The sequence below is a fragment of the Sylvia atricapilla genome, chromosome 7, assembly GCF_009819655.1.
Source record: "Sylvia atricapilla isolate bSylAtr1 chromosome 7, bSylAtr1.pri, whole genome shotgun sequence".
NCBI classification, from domain to species: Eukaryota; Metazoa; Chordata; class Aves; order Passeriformes; family Sylviidae; genus Sylvia; species Sylvia atricapilla.
In genome coordinates this window covers 18,488,625-18,509,880 of record NC_089146.1, presented here as the reverse complement: position 1 = coordinate 18,509,880, position 21,256 = coordinate 18,488,625, and the positions used below count along the sequence as shown (strand labels likewise).

The following is a 21,256-nucleotide window of genomic DNA, read 5'->3' as shown; positions in this document are numbered from 1 at the left end:
CATTTTCATGTGTCATTTAACATGTAACTGGTTAAGCCAGATGAAATGAAAATTTGTAGTCTTTAGTAAACTGGAAATTATTTAACACCATGTAACACCAGAAAATATTCCAAAGTTTATTATCAGGAATTCATCTTGTCCTACTTAAAAATTAGAACACGTTGTCTGTATTTTTTTCCCCAATTTGTATTTTATCATCTCTCAAAGCTGCAATAATATTAGGGGAGTATATAACCAGCCAAAAGTTAGCAAACAAAAATTTCTGTAAATTAGTAGGTATTTTCCGTTACTAAAATGTTACTTTTTATAACCGGAGGGATTATATTCAATCACACAGCAGTATTATTTTTAACACAACAGCAATATTTAATGTACTATTCTGAAGTATTCATTATGGTCTAAGCAGAAACACAGGCACCAAGCATTACACCAAAGAGTCACACTGAGCAATGATTCTTCAGCTCTCTACCAAAACACGAGTAACACTAACCAAGATTTGCTTACATTGCCAGCCTTACTACTGTATTTTCATGATATTTTGTCACAGTAAAACAGCTTCACAATGTGAATTTTAAGAATGATGCATTATGGAAAACACATGCAGCTGTCTTCAAAGGGATGGTCCAAATGTATTTATTTAGCAGATCTAACCAGAAAAATTTATATACACTCCATCTCCAGAGGTATAAATTACTGCCTCCACACGTCAGAGGTGACAAGTGACCATGCTCAGTACAGGTAGCTTACTTCTGCAAAGTTACATAGATTAATTTGCAACTCTTTTTAAGCCTAATTATTTACTCTTTACTTAAAAATAAACTAGGAACAGATACACTATCAGCTGCAGCCTCTTAGCATAAAGGGCAGTAAGTAATATCTTGAAGCAGCAATTTCATAAAATATTCAAATTAAATGTCAAGAACACATCCTTATGTGCCTTGAATTATACCCTTTCTGTCTGCAGGAAAAAAATGTCTCCAGAATAAAGAGAATTCTTTAATAACTTCCAATTTTTATGTTTCAATGACAAAAAATTACAACACTGTTAATATGTGAAATGGGATCAGTAACTTCTGACAGTTGGTCTCAGGGTGTAGCATTCAGAAGGGGAGAAAAGATATTATTTCCATTTGTTTAAAGACGTCTTCAAATACTAAAGGCTGGAAAAAGTGGGGTTTTTGTCAAATAAATACTGTTATATGGAAAAAATCTCCCACTAAAAGAGAAGCTCTTAAACCAACATGGATAAAGAAAAGTTGAACTGGTATCAGTGACAGTACAAGAATAAGAAGCCAGGATAAGGACACTTCTAGATCAGGATAACGGAAGGAACATTGCCTATGCCCGGAATTGGCCCTTCTCTGTGACTTTACCAAAAATAAATTGTCCACAACTTCACAGATAGTGCAATTGTACAATAATTTCATAGACAGTGGTGCAAATTTCCCTAACATCAGCAAGTCCTTAGTGAGAATATAGCTGCTGAATATACTGAGTGTCTTTTTATGCTGTTATTTGAATAGAACATACACAGACAATATCTGAGAATTTATGTAAAAGACTGATTGAAATGTTAAACTTACAGCTGTGGTAAATTGGGTCTAACAAAGGGATCGTTTTCTGCCCCATTCACAGCTTTATTTTTCCTCTGCTTGGGTTCAGAATTGGCAGATGGTGCCTGAGAATTATTTGTAGTTGGAGGCTTTCGCTTGGCCAGGAGCTTTCTTTGCCTTTCAATGTCTTCCCTTTGTTGATTCACCCACTCTTGCTGCCTGTAAACCCCAAAAAAAGCTTTATTAAAGTTTCATCAATTTGCATTTTTTTCAAGAACTATCTTTTTAACTGATAAGCCATTTAGAAATTTTAAAAAACTTACTGTACATGTGAAAGTGTTTCCTAAGAGAATGAACACCAATGTTCTTCATGAAGTGGAAAAAATTTACTAAAGTTATGGCACAATCTACTTGTTAAATATATGGTGGTTTCAGGGGAAACTGTTCAGGTTTTTTTGTTGTTCGGGGTTTTTTTGGTTTGTTTTTGAAAGTATTATGCATGATTTCTGCGCTAGAAAAAGAAAAAAGATCTATCTGAACTGGTGGATACCTTATTTTATGCCATAAAACACAGCCTCTGACAGCATCAATAGAGAGTACCTTATTTTTATAGGCCAAATACTGATTTTGATCTGGCCATTCCCAAATAAATCATCAGTTTGGTTGTATGGCAAATGATTACAGCTTTTATGCACAACATATCTACAGACTGCTTTGAAGACTGTTTAGAAAAGCAGTGCCCCAGGCAATCCTATAATGCTAAGACTAAATACTGCCCTTCAAGAACTAAAATCTTGGTGAATTACTTTTTGAAATATACGTATACTTCTATCTATATATCTGTCTGTATCTCCAATGAAACAGATACATTACCAAAAAACTCCTTTGGAAGCTCTGTAGAATTATTTTATCATCATCTCTGAAAGTCTTGCAGAGCTCTTTGCCTGGGTCCCATCTCTGCTGAAACACCTGCTATGGCAGCCCTTTTCCCGGTGGTTGCTCTCCCACATCCACTTGCACCAGACTCCATCTGAGGCTGCCAAATTTGTCATGGCTCCCTCACAGCACTAGGGAGCAGGATGCTGGAAAAAGCTGCTGCCATGGGGATGTGCAGGTAGCACCTATGTGAGCAGTGAGAACTTCACAGGCCTCGTCTGCCCCAATGACCACCAGTGATACATGGTTAGCTTCCTGAAAAATCACTGATTTACATTTATAGTTCTAGTAGCTGAGTTGAGTAACGATGTGTTGCTTATTTACTACATTCATGGTTTTCTAAAGACAGTTAAAACAAAATGAAACCGAACTGTTTCTTAGAGACACACAACCTCAGCATTCCCTTAGGTGATTAATGGAGTTCTGTACTCTATTCTCAGTCTTCGAAAAGCAAAGCAAAATACAATATATAAAAAGCTGCTTCAATCCTAGAACATTAGTAATTAAGAAGTCCACTAGAGGGAAGTGACAATTAGTGAGAATTTTAAGAACATAGCATTGACTAACTTCACAAGATTTTGAAATGCAAAGCCATCTGTCCACTGTTCAGTAAATGAAGCACCATGACGAACTGTTGTAAAATGCCCCAGGCGTAATCTGTCTTGCATGCTCTTCTCTCTGCTTGCCAGCTTCTCCTGTGTGCTCTAAGAAAACAACAACAACAAAAAGTTCATATTTAGTAACACTAAAGTGTTCAAAAAGTCATTAAAACACTCAGGGGTCTTTTTCCTCCAGCAGCCTTTTAAGGCAGGGACAAGAGGAGAGTAAACAAAAATATGTTGTAGTATTTACCTCATTTATTCTAATTTCTTCAGAACTCAAGCCTCTGCAGTTGCTAAAACCAGTACTAGAGAACAATTTATGCACCAAAAAAACCCCTGAGTTTGGATCAGTTTTCCTATAAAGTTTGCTGCTCTTCATCATTAAAAAACCACTTCATTTAGAGTATCAGCATCATAGAGAATATAATAAAGATCCTATCTCTACATGTCTACTACAAGTGAGCCAACTCAGATATCATAAAGCACTTCTTATACTTAGCCTGGAAACTTCCTTGACAGGGCATCCATGTTACTACTTGTACCAAGGTGACCTGGGGCAGGGACCTCTGTGTGGCAGTGCACTGTGGGCAGGCTTAACTGCAACCAGATATTTACTTGCAGTGACAGGAGCAGATTCCCTTCTCAGAACCAGCACTGCTACCACAAGCATCCGTGGGATGTGACAACCAACCAAGTCTGCCTGGGCTCCCTCAGGGAAGAGCCCGATGAACACCTAATACAAGGAAACCTCTTTAATTGTTACAAATGCTTGCTTCATAAGAAATGTCTGTGGCCCAAAATCACACACACAAAAAGTGACAAGTTGTCAGAATTAAGGATCTTTTTTACAAACAGACTTCCAGACTGAAGAAGGGCCTTTCACAGGAAATAACCCTTGTGGTATTCTCAGTCTGAAGGTATGTACTTACTGTCATGCCAAACAGATCCGATGCATCTTTTCCCTGCATTCCCCTCATGCTGGAACTTAAAAAGATCTGCAATAATTTATTTATGACATGCTAGTGAGAAAACTCTCCTGAATCCTCCAATGGCTTGCTTTACACACTTGTGTATGACAGCAGGATCCAGCAGCTAGCACTAGGAAAGGCATTGGGGCTGTTTATCTTAAACTTTTTTGTATCTTAATTCCTAATAACACGACTTGCTAATAACTTTTTAACTTCTTTTTAAATGAAGCTATTTTAAAGAAGAGGGAGAGAAACAGGTTATCCTTGTCTACTAATAAATTGCTACTAGTTTAAATATAATTGGTGTGAAATTTCAAATACATAATGCTTTCATTAATAGTACTCTGAAGGCAGTCATCTTCATTTCCTTTTTTCCATTAATTTTGAGATAACATGGTGTTTTTATCATTTCACATCAAAAATTACCTTAGCCACTTGTCTCACAAACAGAGATGATCCATCTCTTTGTTACAACAGATTATGTTCAAAAGTTCTTTTATCCACTGTGATCTTACAACTTGTCCAGAAAATATGCCATATACTAAATTCATAACTTCTATGCTTTGCTATTTTGAATTAATTACAATGGGTAAATCCTTAACTTGAAAAGGTACCTTTTCCACCATCTGGAAAAGGCTAAACATTTTATTTAGCTTATTCAAGTTTATAAAAATACTGCCAGATAGAGACCATGGATATGAAGTTTCAATCTCAAGTGACTAATGTGAAAAAGCTGAAGTGAAAATGAAGGAATCATAATGGGAGCTTTTCTGCTACCTCCCAGCTTTTCTCACAAAGATTTTAAGAGCAGTAAACTTACCTTTTCAATTAGAAGCTTCTTGCTCATTGAAATACATTTGTTTAACCTTTCTTTATATTTTTCAAGTAGTTTTTGTTGTTCATCTATTTGTCTTCTAAGATCACAATTAGCCTAATAAATATATACAAAATACGAATATTGAAACACTGGTTTTTAAATCAATTGTCACAGAAAATAAATATATCTACTTTCACATGACTAAGGAACATACATGGATAAACACATCTATTTATCTAAACAAAAATATCATTTCACATATCTATCCCTATCTATAGAAGGATGCCTTGCTTCCTTTTTATTCCCTTTACATTGTCCCGCATTCTGTATTACAGAGCATTCAGCATAATGAGAATATATAAAAGCTCTGTACCAATCTCATGTTCAGCTCTCCACTGAGGGCTCCAATTACATTCAAAATGGAAATTTAAATTTTAGCATCAAATCTTTCTATATGATCTCTTAAGTCATGTGAATCCTAACATCTTCCATTTACAAGAAAGCAAAAATTCCAGAATGGTAACAATTTCAATGATCTGAGTAGGAAGTTTAACAAATTGCCTGTGTTCCAATTATATTAACTTAGCACCTTAAAAATCCCACAACAATATTCTTTTGATTAAAACAAATTTTTTATCAACAAAATAGCTTAGGGTTGTCTGTTCCCTACCACTGAACATGTGTTAAAACAATCTACATATACAATTTCTTAGTACATGATTGCACAGATCAATATTTTTACATACAGTATGTACATGTACAAAAACTAAACAGACTACAACTTGTGAACACAGGTTTGTTTCATATTTCTGTATACCCCCCCCAGTGCTTCCTGCAAAAGCATAAGCATTAAGATTTTTTTCTGAAAGCAGGTCTAAGTGCACAGCATAGCATAGTTGTCTTACTTAAAGTAGTTATTCGTTGCCTGTAATTATTTGTCACAATCACCTCCATTCTGAAAATGCCAACAGTTGTTTCACAGATAATGGCTATTCACAATTAGAGCCAAAAGAAACCCCAAAACCATCCCTTAGGTGAATTATAATACGAATTTAAGGAATTAATCAACTGCAGATGGCATCAGCTTTCTTTGCACCTTCAGAGGTCTACAAATATATTTAATCATTAACAAGTTGTAGCACAGAAGCTGAAAAAAAAATCCTACACATTTCATCATACAACTTCTTAGATTTAAGAAAAAATTTACAAAAATTAAAAACTTGTTATACCTTTTAATGTATTTTTTAAAAATCTAAAAAACTGTCCTCATATTCAGTCTGTTAATCTGCATTAACACCTTTACCCCATGTCCAACACTTACCCTGAGTAAGTCATCTATACGACCTTCTTTCTTTTCCAAGTCTTGATTTTTATTACTTTCTAGTGCAGCTAATTTCAGCATTGTGAGATCAGTCTAGAAAGAACATATTGAAATATTTATACTTTCCTTTTACAACTACAGAATTCTCTTCTTATGCTTTTTAGGCAGAGAAATAAACTAAATAAACTGAAATAAACTGTTTTAAGACTTTCAACAAGAACAGAAAATCATATTTTCAGGTGTTGGGAAGTGTCATGAAAGGCTCTTATTCAAAATCACTTTCCCTCATCCTGAGGGTAACTGAATAGTTTGGACAAACCATAAACAGTATGAAAAGGTTTCATCACCAACTGAGAAGTTACTGTTCATAAGAAAGCATAAAAAACAGGGGAAGAATGTAAATATCAACTAAATAATTTCTCTCTATCAGTCAACAGGTGAAGCAACCTTTTTCTGACTAATGCAAAAGGCAGAACAGATCACATCAGAAATGGCAGAGAGAATGAAACAGTTGATTTCAGCTTTTACAAGTCATGTCAGAATTGTGTGTTGATCATTTTGACTGCCATCTCATCCATCTCATTTTTCTTCTTCAATGTCGGATTTTAAATGCAGTATGACAATGGCAGCTGTCAATTCAAATACTGCCTGGAAAAGCAGCCTCTACTTCAAAAATCACTCAACAGCTAAAATCTTGAGCAAAAACCTACCAACGGCATGGTCATCTATGTAATTATGAAGTACAATGCTAGGAGCTAAGCAAGTGCAGAATATAAAACTCATCAGAGATTATTTAAATTACGAGCTGCTGAATTTAACAGAAAAATGCTTTGCTGATTTTAAAAAGCAAAGCTTTTGAAAGTCTTGAAGAGTTTAGAAGAAGGTAAAAGACAAAAAAACAAACACAGCTCTTTTTTTCCCCCCTTTTTTTTCCACAGTCTAAAGTGATCTACTCAAAAAGTTACCTGAGTAATTTTAATAGATAACTGCTTTGGTTGTGTAAGAGGGTGGTCCCCAAAAGCTAATGAAGTAGGAGAAGGACTATTCTGTCGAACCTGAAAGGCATGAAAGCAAAGTATTTTAGATACTGCTGTAATATTTAATTATGAGCATAGCTTTGGTACAAATCTCGGCAGGAATATCTCAAAGAACAGAGAAACAAGGTATTTTTTTACACAAGCTACTGCTTGGAGCACTGCGCTGAGAGCTATCAGTATGGTGTAAAACACCACTTGCAGTTCAGGACAGATGCAATATATTCTCTGAGAAAACTGAGATTGCCACTTTTGGGAAACAGACTGAAAGATCTAAGACAATACTAGACCGACATAAGGTGATGTCAGTCTTACAAAGACTTACTTTCCTGATTCTGAGCTTTCACACCTCAAGAATAATGTGAGTTATATTTGAAGTGTTTAGTTCTCGTGGGAGAACCAGAGAGGGGAAGCTGGTGCAGATCAGAACACAAATCCTGTTAATGAACCTAGTTTGTGTGAATGATACCTTATTCAAGCCAAACTCCACAATCTGTATTACACCCAATACTGTTGGCAAGACCAAGAGGATGCCTGAAGTTGAAAGCACATGGAATAAAAGCTGAGGTCTACCATTAGAGAGAACAAATCTTTTCTGTAGCTGGTAAAATTTGTTTGGCCATTTAGAATAACATGCTGGTATGCTGAGCACTGAAACTGCACTTATGAGAAGGAAAAAAGTGAATTAGCACCACCAATAAAAAATTTTAAAGGCAGATTAGGTATCAATTATTGAAAAAAAAAACAATTTATCAAAAAATGAGCGTTTAAAGTCCCAGGCTATGGGTCCAAGTTTCCTTATAAGTAACAAAAAAACCCCTTTTTTGTTTGAGGCCTATGAATAGATGTCATTACAACATTTTATCATTTATTCTTTTACATAACTACCTTGTCTTTAAAGGACATTTATGAAAAAATGACCCAGTGATAACAGATAAATTTGGTTTTAATACTTAATTTGATTTTTTTTCCCCTCTTGGAAGAATGCACTCTTTTTCCCAGTACTCATTCCTTTGAAAACTGTCCCTTTGAATACAGATTGTTTTCAGTTTTGCTACTTTTAGACTCTAAAGCCATCTCAGCAGTTATGAAGTTGCCAGACTTACAGAAGAAGGAGCGGAATGTGAATTCTGAGGAGAGCGGATTGCAGGAGGCACGCCTCGCACTGGGCTCGAGCCGTTTCCACCTTGGTACTGTAGGGCAGACAGGGACCTCCCATCAGTCAACCGTCTCAAAATACATTATACACCTACTGAATGACACAGTACATTCCACAGCTTGTCTGTACACAGGATTGGTAAATCAGATTGTATTACTTTTATTAGTGCAGTCTTGAGCTGTTTAAAGAACAGTGTGAAAGATAATGATGGCTTTTGTATTTTAGTTCAGGGTCCATCAAGAGATGACTGCATCTGTACTCCAAGGTTTAATACTCAGAAGCTTACATAAAGAAAAAAGATGTAACCTCTCAAGAGACCTGTCCATTACAACCAAAAATGTTGGAGCATCCAAAAAAAGCTATAAGGATATTTTAAAATAAAATTTTAAAACTTAAGTAAATGTTACAAAATTCTTACCTCAAAATAGTCACTAATCTTGTGACCACGTCCCCCAATACTCTTTCCTGCAATAAATAAAGTAATACATTAGAATTATTTAAATAAATTACTTGTAGAAGTGTCTTACATTTTTACCTATAAAATAATGGTAGCAAAATCTTACCACTTGTTAATTGGTTTTCTTTGATGTAGTAATACATGATGTCCCTACAGAGGAAATTAGGGGATTGCCAAAACAAAGGGATTTGTATATTCCATTCATTGAGAAATCAGATATTAAGTCACGCTAAATTCCTTAACCAGTTTAGAGTAGACTTTACAGAAACCCTAGTCCTCTTGTAGGTAACAGGAAACTCATCTCTCATCCTACAGATCAAACCTTTAGCTCTAAGTCCCTTTTCAATCACTATCTCAAAATTATCAAATTAACCAAGTCTACTGACATTATATACTCCAGGTGAGTTATCATGCCCAAATATTCTGCCCAAGGATTTCCCTACATGCCAGTAACAGTGAGGACATAGAGAATGACAAGTATTTCCAGTCCTCTTAACCTGATTATAAATTGGGTAACTCACAGTGTTAACTAGGGAAATAAAACACCAGAGAATGAGATTAGAATTTATCTTAAACAGACTGAGACTTCAGGAGAACTAACTAATTCAACAGAAGGACTTGACCCATATGTGGCATTCTGGAGATTGCACCTATACCTTATCCAATGCATGAATGTTTTCTTCTCTTTGGCTCTAAGATGACCAATAAAGCTTAAGAGAAGGCTTTTCTCCTGCACAAGCCACACAACCTGTTAGGAGACATCTTGGAAATGGACTATTGTTCAAAGCTTTTTACTTTATAGAAAGAAATTTTTGCAATATATTAGGAGATCATTACCCATAGATCCATAAATTCAATTTCCAAATCAATTAGTAAATTCAATTTACTAAATCTTTTTAGTAAAGATTTTCAAGCTTTCCTATTATTTCAGCCCTGATGAATTCTCTCTAGTTTACTGTACCTCTGTATTGACACTGCTGCATAATGCTGTGTCACTAAGAAGCAACACAAAAAACCAGAAACATTTGGCAGCCCTTTTTGTGTCAAGACTTGTAACAAAAAAATTGAGGTAAAATAATTTCAAGACCTAGAACAGCACACAGCCAACTTCTCCAGTAGTTACCCTGTCAGTGTATGTACTGCTGCCCCTTCCCTCCAGCCAATTCTTTATCTACCCTGTAATTCTGCAGTGATTTCTGTCCTCATGCTTAATTCCCATACATCACTTTATCAAATCCGCTTTCGTGCAGATAAATGAGACAGGCTGCATTTCTTTTCAGTATAGAAAAAACTATTTGATGCCATGTTACAGAACTCTGCACTGAAGAAATATGTCAAATTATTTTGGCACAGCAAATTATGAATAGATTTACACTGATTTATACCACTTTCCAATTACTTCTGTGCTCTAAACAATCCTTTTCTTCAACATTTACCGATTAATTTACATATTACAAAGTCAATATCCTGAGTATGCACTATACAAGAGATTGTTCTCTAGTTTCTTTTTTCCAATACAATAGGAGTTTTTTGCTGTGCTTTAACTCTACTGTACCACTCCAAGAGGCCTGCTCCTCGAGAATATTGCACTGCACACTGCTCAGTTTTACTGCTCCTGACAGCAAAACAGTGATTACAAGACATTATAATAATGTCTTCTATATTAAAAAGTCCCAAAATTCTCTATCATCTCTAATTTCAACACTCTTTAGTAACAGGAAGGATAAGCTACCAGAACAATGAAAATAGGAAATTTCATTCAGGTTCTTTAAACAAAGCAGGTGTCTACGAAGTAACACTTAGGAAGAAATTAATTTTAATCAAACGACATGATTCTTCTACTAATAGCATGCTGTATCACAAAGACTTCCAGATATGGAGCCCATATATATATCTTTATCTATAACGATATAGCTTTATATCTGAAGTGACATTTTCTAGCTCTGTTGAAATTAAAAATAAAGCTTTTACAGATGTTATCAGAACTATTTCCATTCCCCTTCTGGTGAATTTTTTTCCTGAGGTTAAATTTCCACCAGTCCTCGCCCAAAAGTCACACTAAAGAGAGGAATGACAAAAACTAAACTTTGTAAATATTAAATTAGAAATCAGTCTCATCATGATTTCCCCACTCCTCTAGACTACTACAATCTTCCACAGAAAAGGAAGAATAAAATTCAATTTTTATATGTACCTGTGAAACAAGCATCAGATACTGTAATCAGTAATCCCTTTTCCCCCTTATCTACTGAAAATAAATTCAAACCACAAGGTATTTTGCATGAGAAGAATTGCTGTAATTCTTGAAAAGATTACAGAGCTGTATCAGTTACACATGCAGCAGCTCATGATTCTTTTGGGTAATTACCAGTCCAGTTCACATTTTAGTGCCCATCCCTTCCAGTGACAAATGGGAAGGTGAGAAGAATACATAATTTATCATCCAAACCATAACACCAACCTTACGTAAGCGAAAAGACAGAATTTTTAAAGGCTAACAGTCCAAATTGTGTTACATGAAATCACTACCTAGTAAATTTACATTTTAATTTACCTTGGCTGCTTTCACTCTGAGTGTCTGCTTTTCTTTTTCTTCCTCTGGAAGGTTCTGACTGTTTCTTCTCTGGAGTCTACAAACAACAAAAAAGAACATGATGCAACATAAGCTCTATTTATTTGTATTATTGCTGTATTATTGTGAAATAAATTTAAATCCTCATCCATAAAACATGATTTCACAATTCAGCAGGGATGCAATTTCAGAGCACAGTTAAACTAGATAATATGATATTTGGTCAATCAGGTACAAACTAGAAGAGGTAATTAGGAAAGTAAGAAGTAATTCTTAAATTATTTCCCAAAAGGCAGATCCACATATTAATTGTTAAGCAATTACTCTTTTTCATTCATTCCAGGATTTATGAACACCATTTTTGTTTCATTTATGTCTACATTTTACCAAGATCTCTGTATTTTAGTGAGGGTGTTTTAAAGCTTAATACTTAGGTGAAATAGAATCTAATTCTTGATGGTGTTTTTTTACATACTGCTTTAGCAAAAACTCATAGTTCTAGTGATTCAATAGGAAGACAATAATTTACATTTTTTCCTAAGTGCAAAAGGTATTTCCAGACTAACAAAAACTGTATAGATTTCTAGAATCTGTTGAGGATTACGAAGAAAGAAAAACAGGAAAAAGCAGAGAGCAAAAATTGCTCAGAATGTTAGTATATATCCACTTAGAAAGTGTTGTCCTCCCCAGATACTTTTATCTCAAGGAAAAGCAAGAAAAGCAAGTGAAAAAACACACATCTGTTAATATATCTGGATTGAATTTTTCTATAGTTGCCTAGAAATTACAATCACCATGTACAACACAGATAACAAGAAAGGGCTGTGATCAGAAGCATCTCTAAATTATATTTGCTCTTCTTTGATCTGAGGATTCAAACCAGTTAGTGTCTCCAATTTAAGTTAAATAATAAAAGCTGCTCTTGTTCAGCATATTGCAGCTCTGTGTGTGTGTATTCTTCATGGTGCTTCATACAGAACTGGAGAAAGCACAGCAGACATTACATTAACTGTTTTACCACTACTAGTTGAACAGTAAACCAGTGGTCCTTAATAGCTCAGACTAAATTCGAGATCAGTGACAAGATGCCTCATTCTCTCATAATAGCATCATTTCATTGTATATGTCATTTGGTGCTCCAAGTATGCTTTCTTAACACAGCAAATTAAATCAGCATTCAAATTTCAACAAAGAGTAGAATAATTTCAAGGACATGTCAATTCCAAAATCCTCAAATATGAATTTACTACAAATACCCAACAGTATTTATGTTGGCAAGAACCACTTTAAGCTACCTGTGATCCCAAGAAAATTATTAGTCTATAAAAGAACCAGCAGGACAAGAAAGGTCTTCCTTACCTATACCATGTATTTATGCGTTTTGACTCTGTGTGCAGCTTCATAAAGATACCTTTGGAAGCTTTATAACCACAAATGTATTATCATGCTATAAATTAAGTTTAAATTAAATATATTTTTTTAAATAAACTCACTGAACTGACATCTGCATGTTTTACAGGGCTATCATACATTGGCAAAGTATAAAACACAGACTCGTGGAAATAGAGTTATCTCAAGACTGTTGATTCTAAAAGCAGAAAGGATAGCTTAGAAATTTTACTTTAATAATTTGGAATTATTGCCAGGTAAATAGGTAACATATTGAAACTACTTTACCAAGCATTTTCATGTTATTCTTGTTTTCCAACATTTAATTTTGCAGTTACATTCTAATGTAGTCATTTTTACCTACCGTATCAAGAAAAAGAAAGTTTTAGAGCTAATTAATGACAAAACATGTAAGATTTTCCCCACCAAAACTAGTTTCCAGCTGCTGTGGCTTGTATTTAAAAACCAGCCATTTAAAGAGGTTTATAGTTTTAAAACTCAAGTAATTCATAAATGTCTATTTCCTTAAGCTCTTCTGATTTCTTTCAGTGTTTAATTTAACTTTCCAAACTAGAAAGTACTAGCACACTAATGAGGTTATTAATGAGGTTACTCAACAAGGTCATGTTCCCCTTTTCTAAGCAGAAAATTCGCATGATAATGTACAGCACACATCAATCACTAGAAAATGTACTCCAAAATCCTTCCTAATGAATGGAGTCTCATGAATTACAAGAAACTGAAGACTAATGGGGCTGGGGAGCATCTCCCTGATAAATGAAGACTGAAGCTACTTTCTGTGGCTGCTGAAGTATTTACATTTAACCAAGATTTAGATTAAAATCTTACTATTACATAAGCAAGATAAAATAGTTTTAAGGTTACCCAATGCTAGATTGTAGTTATATTAGTCACACAGAGCTTGGCATATTAGCAGAGCCTCATACATCTTGGTCTTGATCCTAGTTTTCCCCTCAACTTCACTGTGCTTCCCCTGAGTCTTCCCTTCACATTCATAGACTTAATGTGCCACTTCATGATGAAAGCACAAAGTAATTACATGAATGCATCATCAGGGTTTGATCAGAAATTGACACTCTTGCTAGAAATTAATTTCAATGATTCTGAGATTTGCACACCTACTTTTTTTTCCTCCCAAGATCTGCTGTAATACAACAGTGGTCTTTCAAAGTCAAATGATGGCACTGCTTCCCCAACCAGCAAGTCTTCTTATTTCCACACTACCATCACTATCACTATGCAACCTTCAAGGTCACGCTATTAAAACAAAAACCAACACAACTAAACAATTCCACAACCTGTTTGCAAGACTGAGATCTACTGCTTACTTTTTAGGGTACTTTAGCATATAAGTAACCAGATGTAATTTTAAGAACAGTAAAAATTTATTAACATACTTGCCATTACAATTATAATTTAAGTGAATACAACTAACGATTTCTGAAAAAGAGTCAAGAAAACGTTTTTTGATACTCAATGTCATTAAGACTCATCTTTAACTGAGCAGTGGAGCACAGTGGACTTCTGTGCAGGCACATTTTTGAAAAAGAAGTCCATTTCTATTTTAGAACACAAGTTTTAGAATAATTAAAAGACAAAACAGTATCCTTACCCAGAAGCATGGTTTGAGGTTAAAACACTGTGCAAAGACTTTCAAACTCACATGCCTTCGAAAAGCATTGCCTCTGTATCTCATGTATAGAACTGTAAGATAACATTTTCCTACACCAAAAACTTATTACACACATAATCAGTGTTCTGAGATCACTCAACTACTCATAGACATGTTTTTCTGTCAAGGAATTGCAATAATGCATCATATAACCTTCAGGCTACTGCAGTGCATTTCCATTCCCACATCTACATCAGAACTGCATCACTGCCCAGAGTATTTCTAGGAAAATCCATGAATAAAAACAACAGGCAGACAGAATCTTCCAGTTAAGAAAATAATCTATGCAGTTGGATGCATAATCCAGCTGGGAAAGGTGAGGGGAAAAAAAACATAGCGAGCTTTTGTCAACAAGAAAAACAAATCACACATACAGAACTTTTATTTATAAGGTATTGGCTTTAGGAATCAATTAAATTCACTTCTGGCAGCCCAGTAAAAAAAGGGTCCTGTAGTGACTAACAAATGAACAATTAGGCCCCAAAGTAAATAAAGCTCTGACATGTGAAAATACCACCAACAGCACATTCCAAATAACCATCTCTCCAGCGTGACACACTGTCACACAGGGTGTAGCCTAGGCTAGAAATCTGCTCTTGGTTACAAAGGATAGCTATCATCTTATCCACACAATCTTTGACACACAGAGGCAAAACTGCCAGAGGGACTCACCAACCCTGAAACAGGTAAATTCTAAGAGCTGTAGTATTAGTGCAAATATATCAATGCTGATCACTAAGAGGAAAATATTCTACTCATGGGAAGTCTGAGCTCTGCACATTTAAACCTAATAAAAGCATTAATCCTTTTCTTGGATTACAAACTGGATTTAGGTAAGAAAATACACAGTGACAACTGCAGCTTTTACAAATAAAGATGACGACTACTAAGGATGTCTGTCCTTGGCATAAATCCTTATTTGAAAAGAAAATATAGTAAACTAGTTTCTAGAGTAGTTTCAAGGATTCATCCACAGATCAGTCTAAGTTATCTGTGCTGATGAAACACTTCTTACTTATGAAACAAAAGACAGTAAACTATGAAAGCATTTTCAGCTCCAATAGCTGATATGCATCCTCAGACCAAGACTATATAGGTAATAGAGAAGCAGAAACAGCTAGTTTCATGACCAATATTTAAAGAAACTGACCTCTTCCAGTCACAGGTCCTCTTCCATGAGATAGTGCCTCTTCCAGTAATTTATGCCCTTTCCTATCTATCTGAGTAGTCTGCATTTTACTTTATAATCTTCTATACAAAATAAGGCATCAAACTAGAATTTTAAAAAATTACTTTTTAGCATTAAAATTCTGAGGTAATAATGAATCTGCCCCATACACTTACCTCTGATTCTTTATCACTTAAAGATCCCAAGCTTCCAAAGCTGTGATTTGAACTCTCGTTATTTGTTGAGGCCTACCAAGACAAATAGAATACTCCATATTATACACAGAATTATAAGACATAATCCACTGTTGTCACTCACAGTTACAACAAGTAACAGTCATTTCATGCTCTCACGGAAAAATTTATTAACAATACCTGTGACTTGAAAGGCAGGTAAGTTTGACAGGTGAATATTTTGACAGGGCACAGTAAATTCTGAATTTCCATTGCTTTTAAGCCAAGTAAAACCCCAGCATACTCAAAACCATTGGAGAAAGTCCTACAGACTACTGGAATTTTTCAACTTTTGAAGAAAAATAGGTGTTAGCTAAAAAAAAGGTTTTCATTTTCTGTCATGGAATAGATTTAAAAAATAATCTTTGCAATAGTCTAGCCTGTCTTGCAGAAAATTAAAACCTATTGACAGTATTATTCTATATTCTTAAAACAAATTTTTTCCCACAAAACAATAAATTTACATTAGTGAGAGGAGAAAACAACAACCACCACGGCAAACCCAAGTAGTGATATAGTCCCAAATTACAATATTTATTTAGAAGTTTGCTAAGGCTGATTTATTCAGAGATCTTTTGAACACAGCCATGTCACGAGGACATTTTAACAAGTCATCATCAGCCGAGTATCTTTTCATTAAAAAAACCCACCAAAACTCTTACACTCATGGACTGGTCTTTTCTATATAAGAGAACAGAACAAATAATTTGAAGGAAAATTAGTTCCAAGGCACTTTGCTCCTGAGCATGAAATTACTGCATTGTGTCAGTTTGTAGGACAGTACTCATCTGTGATATCTGAATAATTAGATCATCTCAAAATTAAAATTTCCAGAGAAATGTTAAATAAACACACAGAATTTCCATGCGTGTTTTCAGCTCCAGGGCAGTCTCCAGTACAGAAATGTCTGTATGTAGTTCTTCCTTGCCCTGTGTCAGTACCTGGTCAACCAAGTCAGATACAACAATAATATCAGTAACCTACATTTGTATTTTCAACCTTGCTTACTGAAAAAGCTTGAACATGACGGGCCTTTTCCCACTAGAAATTCCAAAACTCTTCAGCAAAACAGTTGGTAGGGGAGGCCTTTCAAAAGAGTATTCCCAATAAATAAGAGTCCATCTGAATTTAATTACTAGAAGAATATAATAGACCTAGAATATTTAAAAAAACCCAAAACATTAAATGCAGTTGCAAGCTGTGTATTGTGTTGCTAGCTTAGGAAAATTAGAATCTGGTATGCAGAGATTTGGGTTTGTACACAAAGAAGTTTTCTCATTTTGGCTTCAAAGTGACGGCAGACCAATGGACATTATATTTATACCTCACATTTTCCCAGCTACCTCTGCACATCAGATCAAAAATGTTTTATCAGTCTTTTTAATAAGAATCAGATAAGCCTGTCTGAACATCCCTCACCAAGACTACAGACTATATTTTTTAAAAAGCATTTTTTTCCAAATACAGCCCAGATCGGCTACTACACTCCACATTATCTGCACAGATACACTGAATGGTCACAAATAAAAGAAATAAAAAGAAAACTGATATGATTGTGTTTTTACTAATAGTGTAACAAATCACAGGACTAGAAGGTAAGACCAACAGTGTCCTAGATGAGGACCTGCATCTATAAGAGAAGAGTGGTAATAGCATATTCTGCAAACATTTATCAAAGCATTTGATAGCATTTAAAACCACCACTTCATCTAGATATCCATTTGGAAACCAACTGGATGAGATACACATCTTGGAATGCATCAGGGACAAGAAATGTATTTTTTCCATGGCAGAGTGAAAAAGGAAATTAGTTATTTTAAGCTTCTTTTTCTGGCTAACTTGGATGAACAAACAGAGAATGTGAAAGTGGAATGTCGTTTGGCTAACAGCTGAAATCAGCTGAACAACAGACAACAAGAAGAAGACTTCAACAGATTTATGGAAATGGTAAGCAGTGACTCACAGGGAATCAAAGTTTAAAGAAGATGAACCCCAAGAAACTTGATAAGGCCTTTAAAAAATGTATTACACATACAGCAGTAGACAGATAATGAGGGAAAATTTGCAATAAAGCAAGGGACCAAAACAGCTGTATCAAAAAGTAGAAGTTAAATGAAGGCAGAAGTACAGATAGAGTACTAAAAAGGATAAATAGTAATTTGAATTATGAGCAACTACCTGAGCTATTAGGTTAATTAGGGCAGTAAGCAGTATTAGAGAACCCAACGAATAAGGCAAAAATGGACCAGAATTATTGTGTTTGTCTCTTTCTAGGTTTAAGCATAAAATATGGCAAATACACAATTTTGCAATCGTACTAAGAAAACAATTAAATAGTGCATCAATGTCACTGTGTCAATCCAATCTCATTTCTTCACCTGACTATTTAATTCATTCCTTGGTTTAAATGGTAGTAACAAGTACATCACCTCTTTACAGCTTGTGACAGTAACCTTCATGTCACTCTCCAAAGCAAATTAAGATATGACACAAGATCACTATGTAATAATTTCTATTGTAATAATTTCAATTCTGTGTAGTTTGTTCATAGTCATCGATATATGAAGTGTCTTCAGAAATTTCATCAATGCTACCAGGCAGTATTTTGTTCTGTAATCTATACTGGTAACTAAAACACAGCATCAGAAGCTAAAAATACTACAAGTTTGTGTGAAGCACTCAAAACGCAAAGACACTGCTAACACTTCGGAATTCAAAAGCAGTTTAGTTATGAGGGAAACATGCCTAAAAAAATTAGTATTAGACACCTTTTAAATATCAATTTATTAAGTACTACACTTGATGGAGAACATTCAAATGCACAAATGTAAAATGGAGTACTTCTGGCTAAGCAATAGTATTGCAGAAATCAGTCTTGGAAGCTGCAGCTAATAACTTGAACAGAATACACAACTAAGACAAAATATTTTGCAGATGCATTAACTGAAGGGAAATACACAGCATATGGAAGGTAATTATTCAGTGTTCATAAGGTTCTTCCTCAAGTGTTGCATCCTGGCTTAGATATTAAAGAACAAAAAGTCTACAATGAAAGTAAGCAAAATTTATATAAATGTCTGGAAATGTTGAAATAATTTGTTTACCTGTATGTATTAAACTTCAAAAAAGCTTAATCTTAAAAACAGATGACCCACCAGACTCCCCCTGTTTATTTCAAATGGAACCATAAGTAGGTGGTCATCTGCAGCAGGGACAAGCCCACCTAATTACTGGGAAAGTCCTCCATCTCTGATCACATGTGCACTACGGCAAAACTATGAAAGAGCTTATTCCTCAGTGTTTTTAAGAACAATTCAACGTCCATGTCACAGAAAGGTACAGGATAATCAACCTTATCTCAAAGCAAAATAACAGACATACAAGGATTTTTCTGAGCCTCTTTCAACTCAATGCTTTTACAAGTAAGTCACATTGACAACGTGAAAAGAGATGGTGTGAGATAAATTTCAAAGATGGCAGATCTGAATGACTGCTCTTCGGACTTACTTTAGCTCCAACACTGCAACTTCCAGTACTCCCAGTGCTGCCACTTACTACTCCTGTGAATCTTGCCTCTAACAATTCTTGTCTTCTTGGGTCCAGGCTATGAAGTTCATCCATTGCTCCTAAAAAAATTATATATATATATATATTTATTACATTTCCTAATATTTGCAGTGGAATATTTCACAGACAAGCCAAACATACTGCTGGCCTATGCAAAGGAAGGATTTGTACCCTCAACTTGACAATGACTCACCAGCTGTTACCTAATAACCAAAGCACTCAAGGAATTACAAAAACTGTGGCAAGTTCTGCATATCAGAATAGCCTTGTCAATTCTGGTTGAAAGCTAGAACCTGTTAGAGGCATGTAAGAGACATAGAGTCTGCAGTATGCAATACGCCAACCAGGCAATTATTTATAGATTAAAAACTAGCTGACAGGAACAAAGTATTTTCCAGCATAAAATCACCCAATTCTGCAACGCATTCTGCAATGCTCTTGTTTTCTGTATTATCTAAATTTTAGGCTATCAGTGCCAAAGACCAACAAGCAGGAATTATAGGGGGAGAAAAGGAAAATCAGAAGGTCGATAGCAGTGTTATATGGAGTCAGAGAAAGGTCAGAGAAAAAAAGGAGCAAGATCAGCAATAAAAAAAGAACCAAGAATAACAGAGACCCTTGTAGAGTTGATGGCTTTGACAGAGCCCTGTAAATGGTGTTAAGCAGTGCTGCTGGCACCTGCAGGGAAAGCAAGGTGGAAGGAAACGGAGGAACAAAAGGAGTTTCTGATGAGCTCAGCCTACATGAGTCGGCTGCAACATGATGTGCAGCTTCCTAATTTGTATTTAAATCACTTACGGCTGTTTAATGAGTCTGAAAGATGATGTAGACAAATAAGTATTCCATATTTACACCAACTGCATTCTGTGTTTTTATCTTTTCAACTGCTTGAACATCAGATTTATCTTCAATTGGAAATATTTCAGTTGCTTTATCTTAAAGAAGATATTTCCTGTTGAAGTCTTAATTGACTATTGTAACAGCACATCCTTCAAGTACCAGATAGTAAAGTAGCCTCAATTTTTTCCAACTAAGACACAACAAGTTCATGCCTTTCAGTCCCACCGGACAACACAGCAGTGCAGAAATGAAATGGTGCCATGAAAAAAAGCTTGAAATTCTGTTTTTGTGAAAATCAGTTTTCAAAGTTTAACTGCTGCTATAAACCTCTACCAATCAGATAAACATTCTAACCAATGCACCAAAGTAGCTTTTCCCTTGCTATTAGTAAGTCAGAAGACACTTTCTTATAGGACTCTTGGGTATCTCAAAACCTTCAGCATTCAAGCCCTAGACAGATCTGACACTTTGGCCACTCCTGGCCATAGAGCTAACCTCTCTGGCAGGGAAAGTACTGGTTCTGCTATTTGGCTAATTCAAGTGGGCCTTGTTCCTGTAGGAAGGCAGATGATGGTAAAAGTGGTGTCAGCACTCCTTTACCACGGAGATTAGTAACATATCTCCTCTGGTGGAAGAAAATCACACCAAGACATAAACAGCTGGTAAGGAAACATTCAGGAAATGTATTTGTGGCAGAATCTTCTTTTGAAAAATGAAACCACGAGTGGCAGGTTGAAGACACCGCATTTTGTTACTACACCCAAACACAGCCATATATAAAGCTGGAGGACTCTTTTCCAACAATGCTGGGGAATTACACAGTTTGAAACTGCAGCTGGCTTCTCTGCAGTTGTAACACTGAACTTGCCTAGTAAAAACTTCTCAAATTTCTACATCCTTTAGATTGTGAACTACCTGGGTTAAAAACTGTTTGTGTATGTACATGT

The 21,256-nt window shown here is 35.3% G+C and overlaps 1 protein-coding gene across 2 annotated transcripts in view; it reads right to left on the bottom strand.

The window, feature by feature from the left end:
• The window catches only part of TLK1 (tousled like kinase 1), a 67,990-nt gene that overhangs the window by 22,546 nt on the left and 24,188 nt on the right, over positions 1 to 21,256 (bottom strand). For both annotated transcript variants that reach the window (XM_066322830.1, XM_066322829.1), the window contains exons 2-11: positions 19,410 to 19,528; positions 15,846 to 15,917; positions 11,402 to 11,477; positions 8,809 to 8,855; positions 8,338 to 8,424; positions 7,163 to 7,252; positions 6,198 to 6,290; positions 4,880 to 4,990; positions 3,057 to 3,193; positions 1,584 to 1,772 (exon numbers count right to left, since the gene is read on the bottom strand). In XM_066322830.1, coding sequence (XP_066178927.1) covers positions 1,584 to 1,772; positions 3,057 to 3,193; positions 4,880 to 4,990; positions 6,198 to 6,290; positions 7,163 to 7,252; positions 8,338 to 8,424; positions 8,809 to 8,855; positions 11,402 to 11,477; positions 15,846 to 15,917; positions 19,410 to 19,523 — 1,016 coding nt within the window. In that variant the 5' untranslated portion in view covers positions 19,524 to 19,528. The remainder of the gene's footprint in view (positions 1 to 1,583; positions 1,773 to 3,056; positions 3,194 to 4,879; positions 4,991 to 6,197; positions 6,291 to 7,162; positions 7,253 to 8,337; positions 8,425 to 8,808; positions 8,856 to 11,401; positions 11,478 to 15,845; positions 15,918 to 19,409; positions 19,529 to 21,256) is intronic.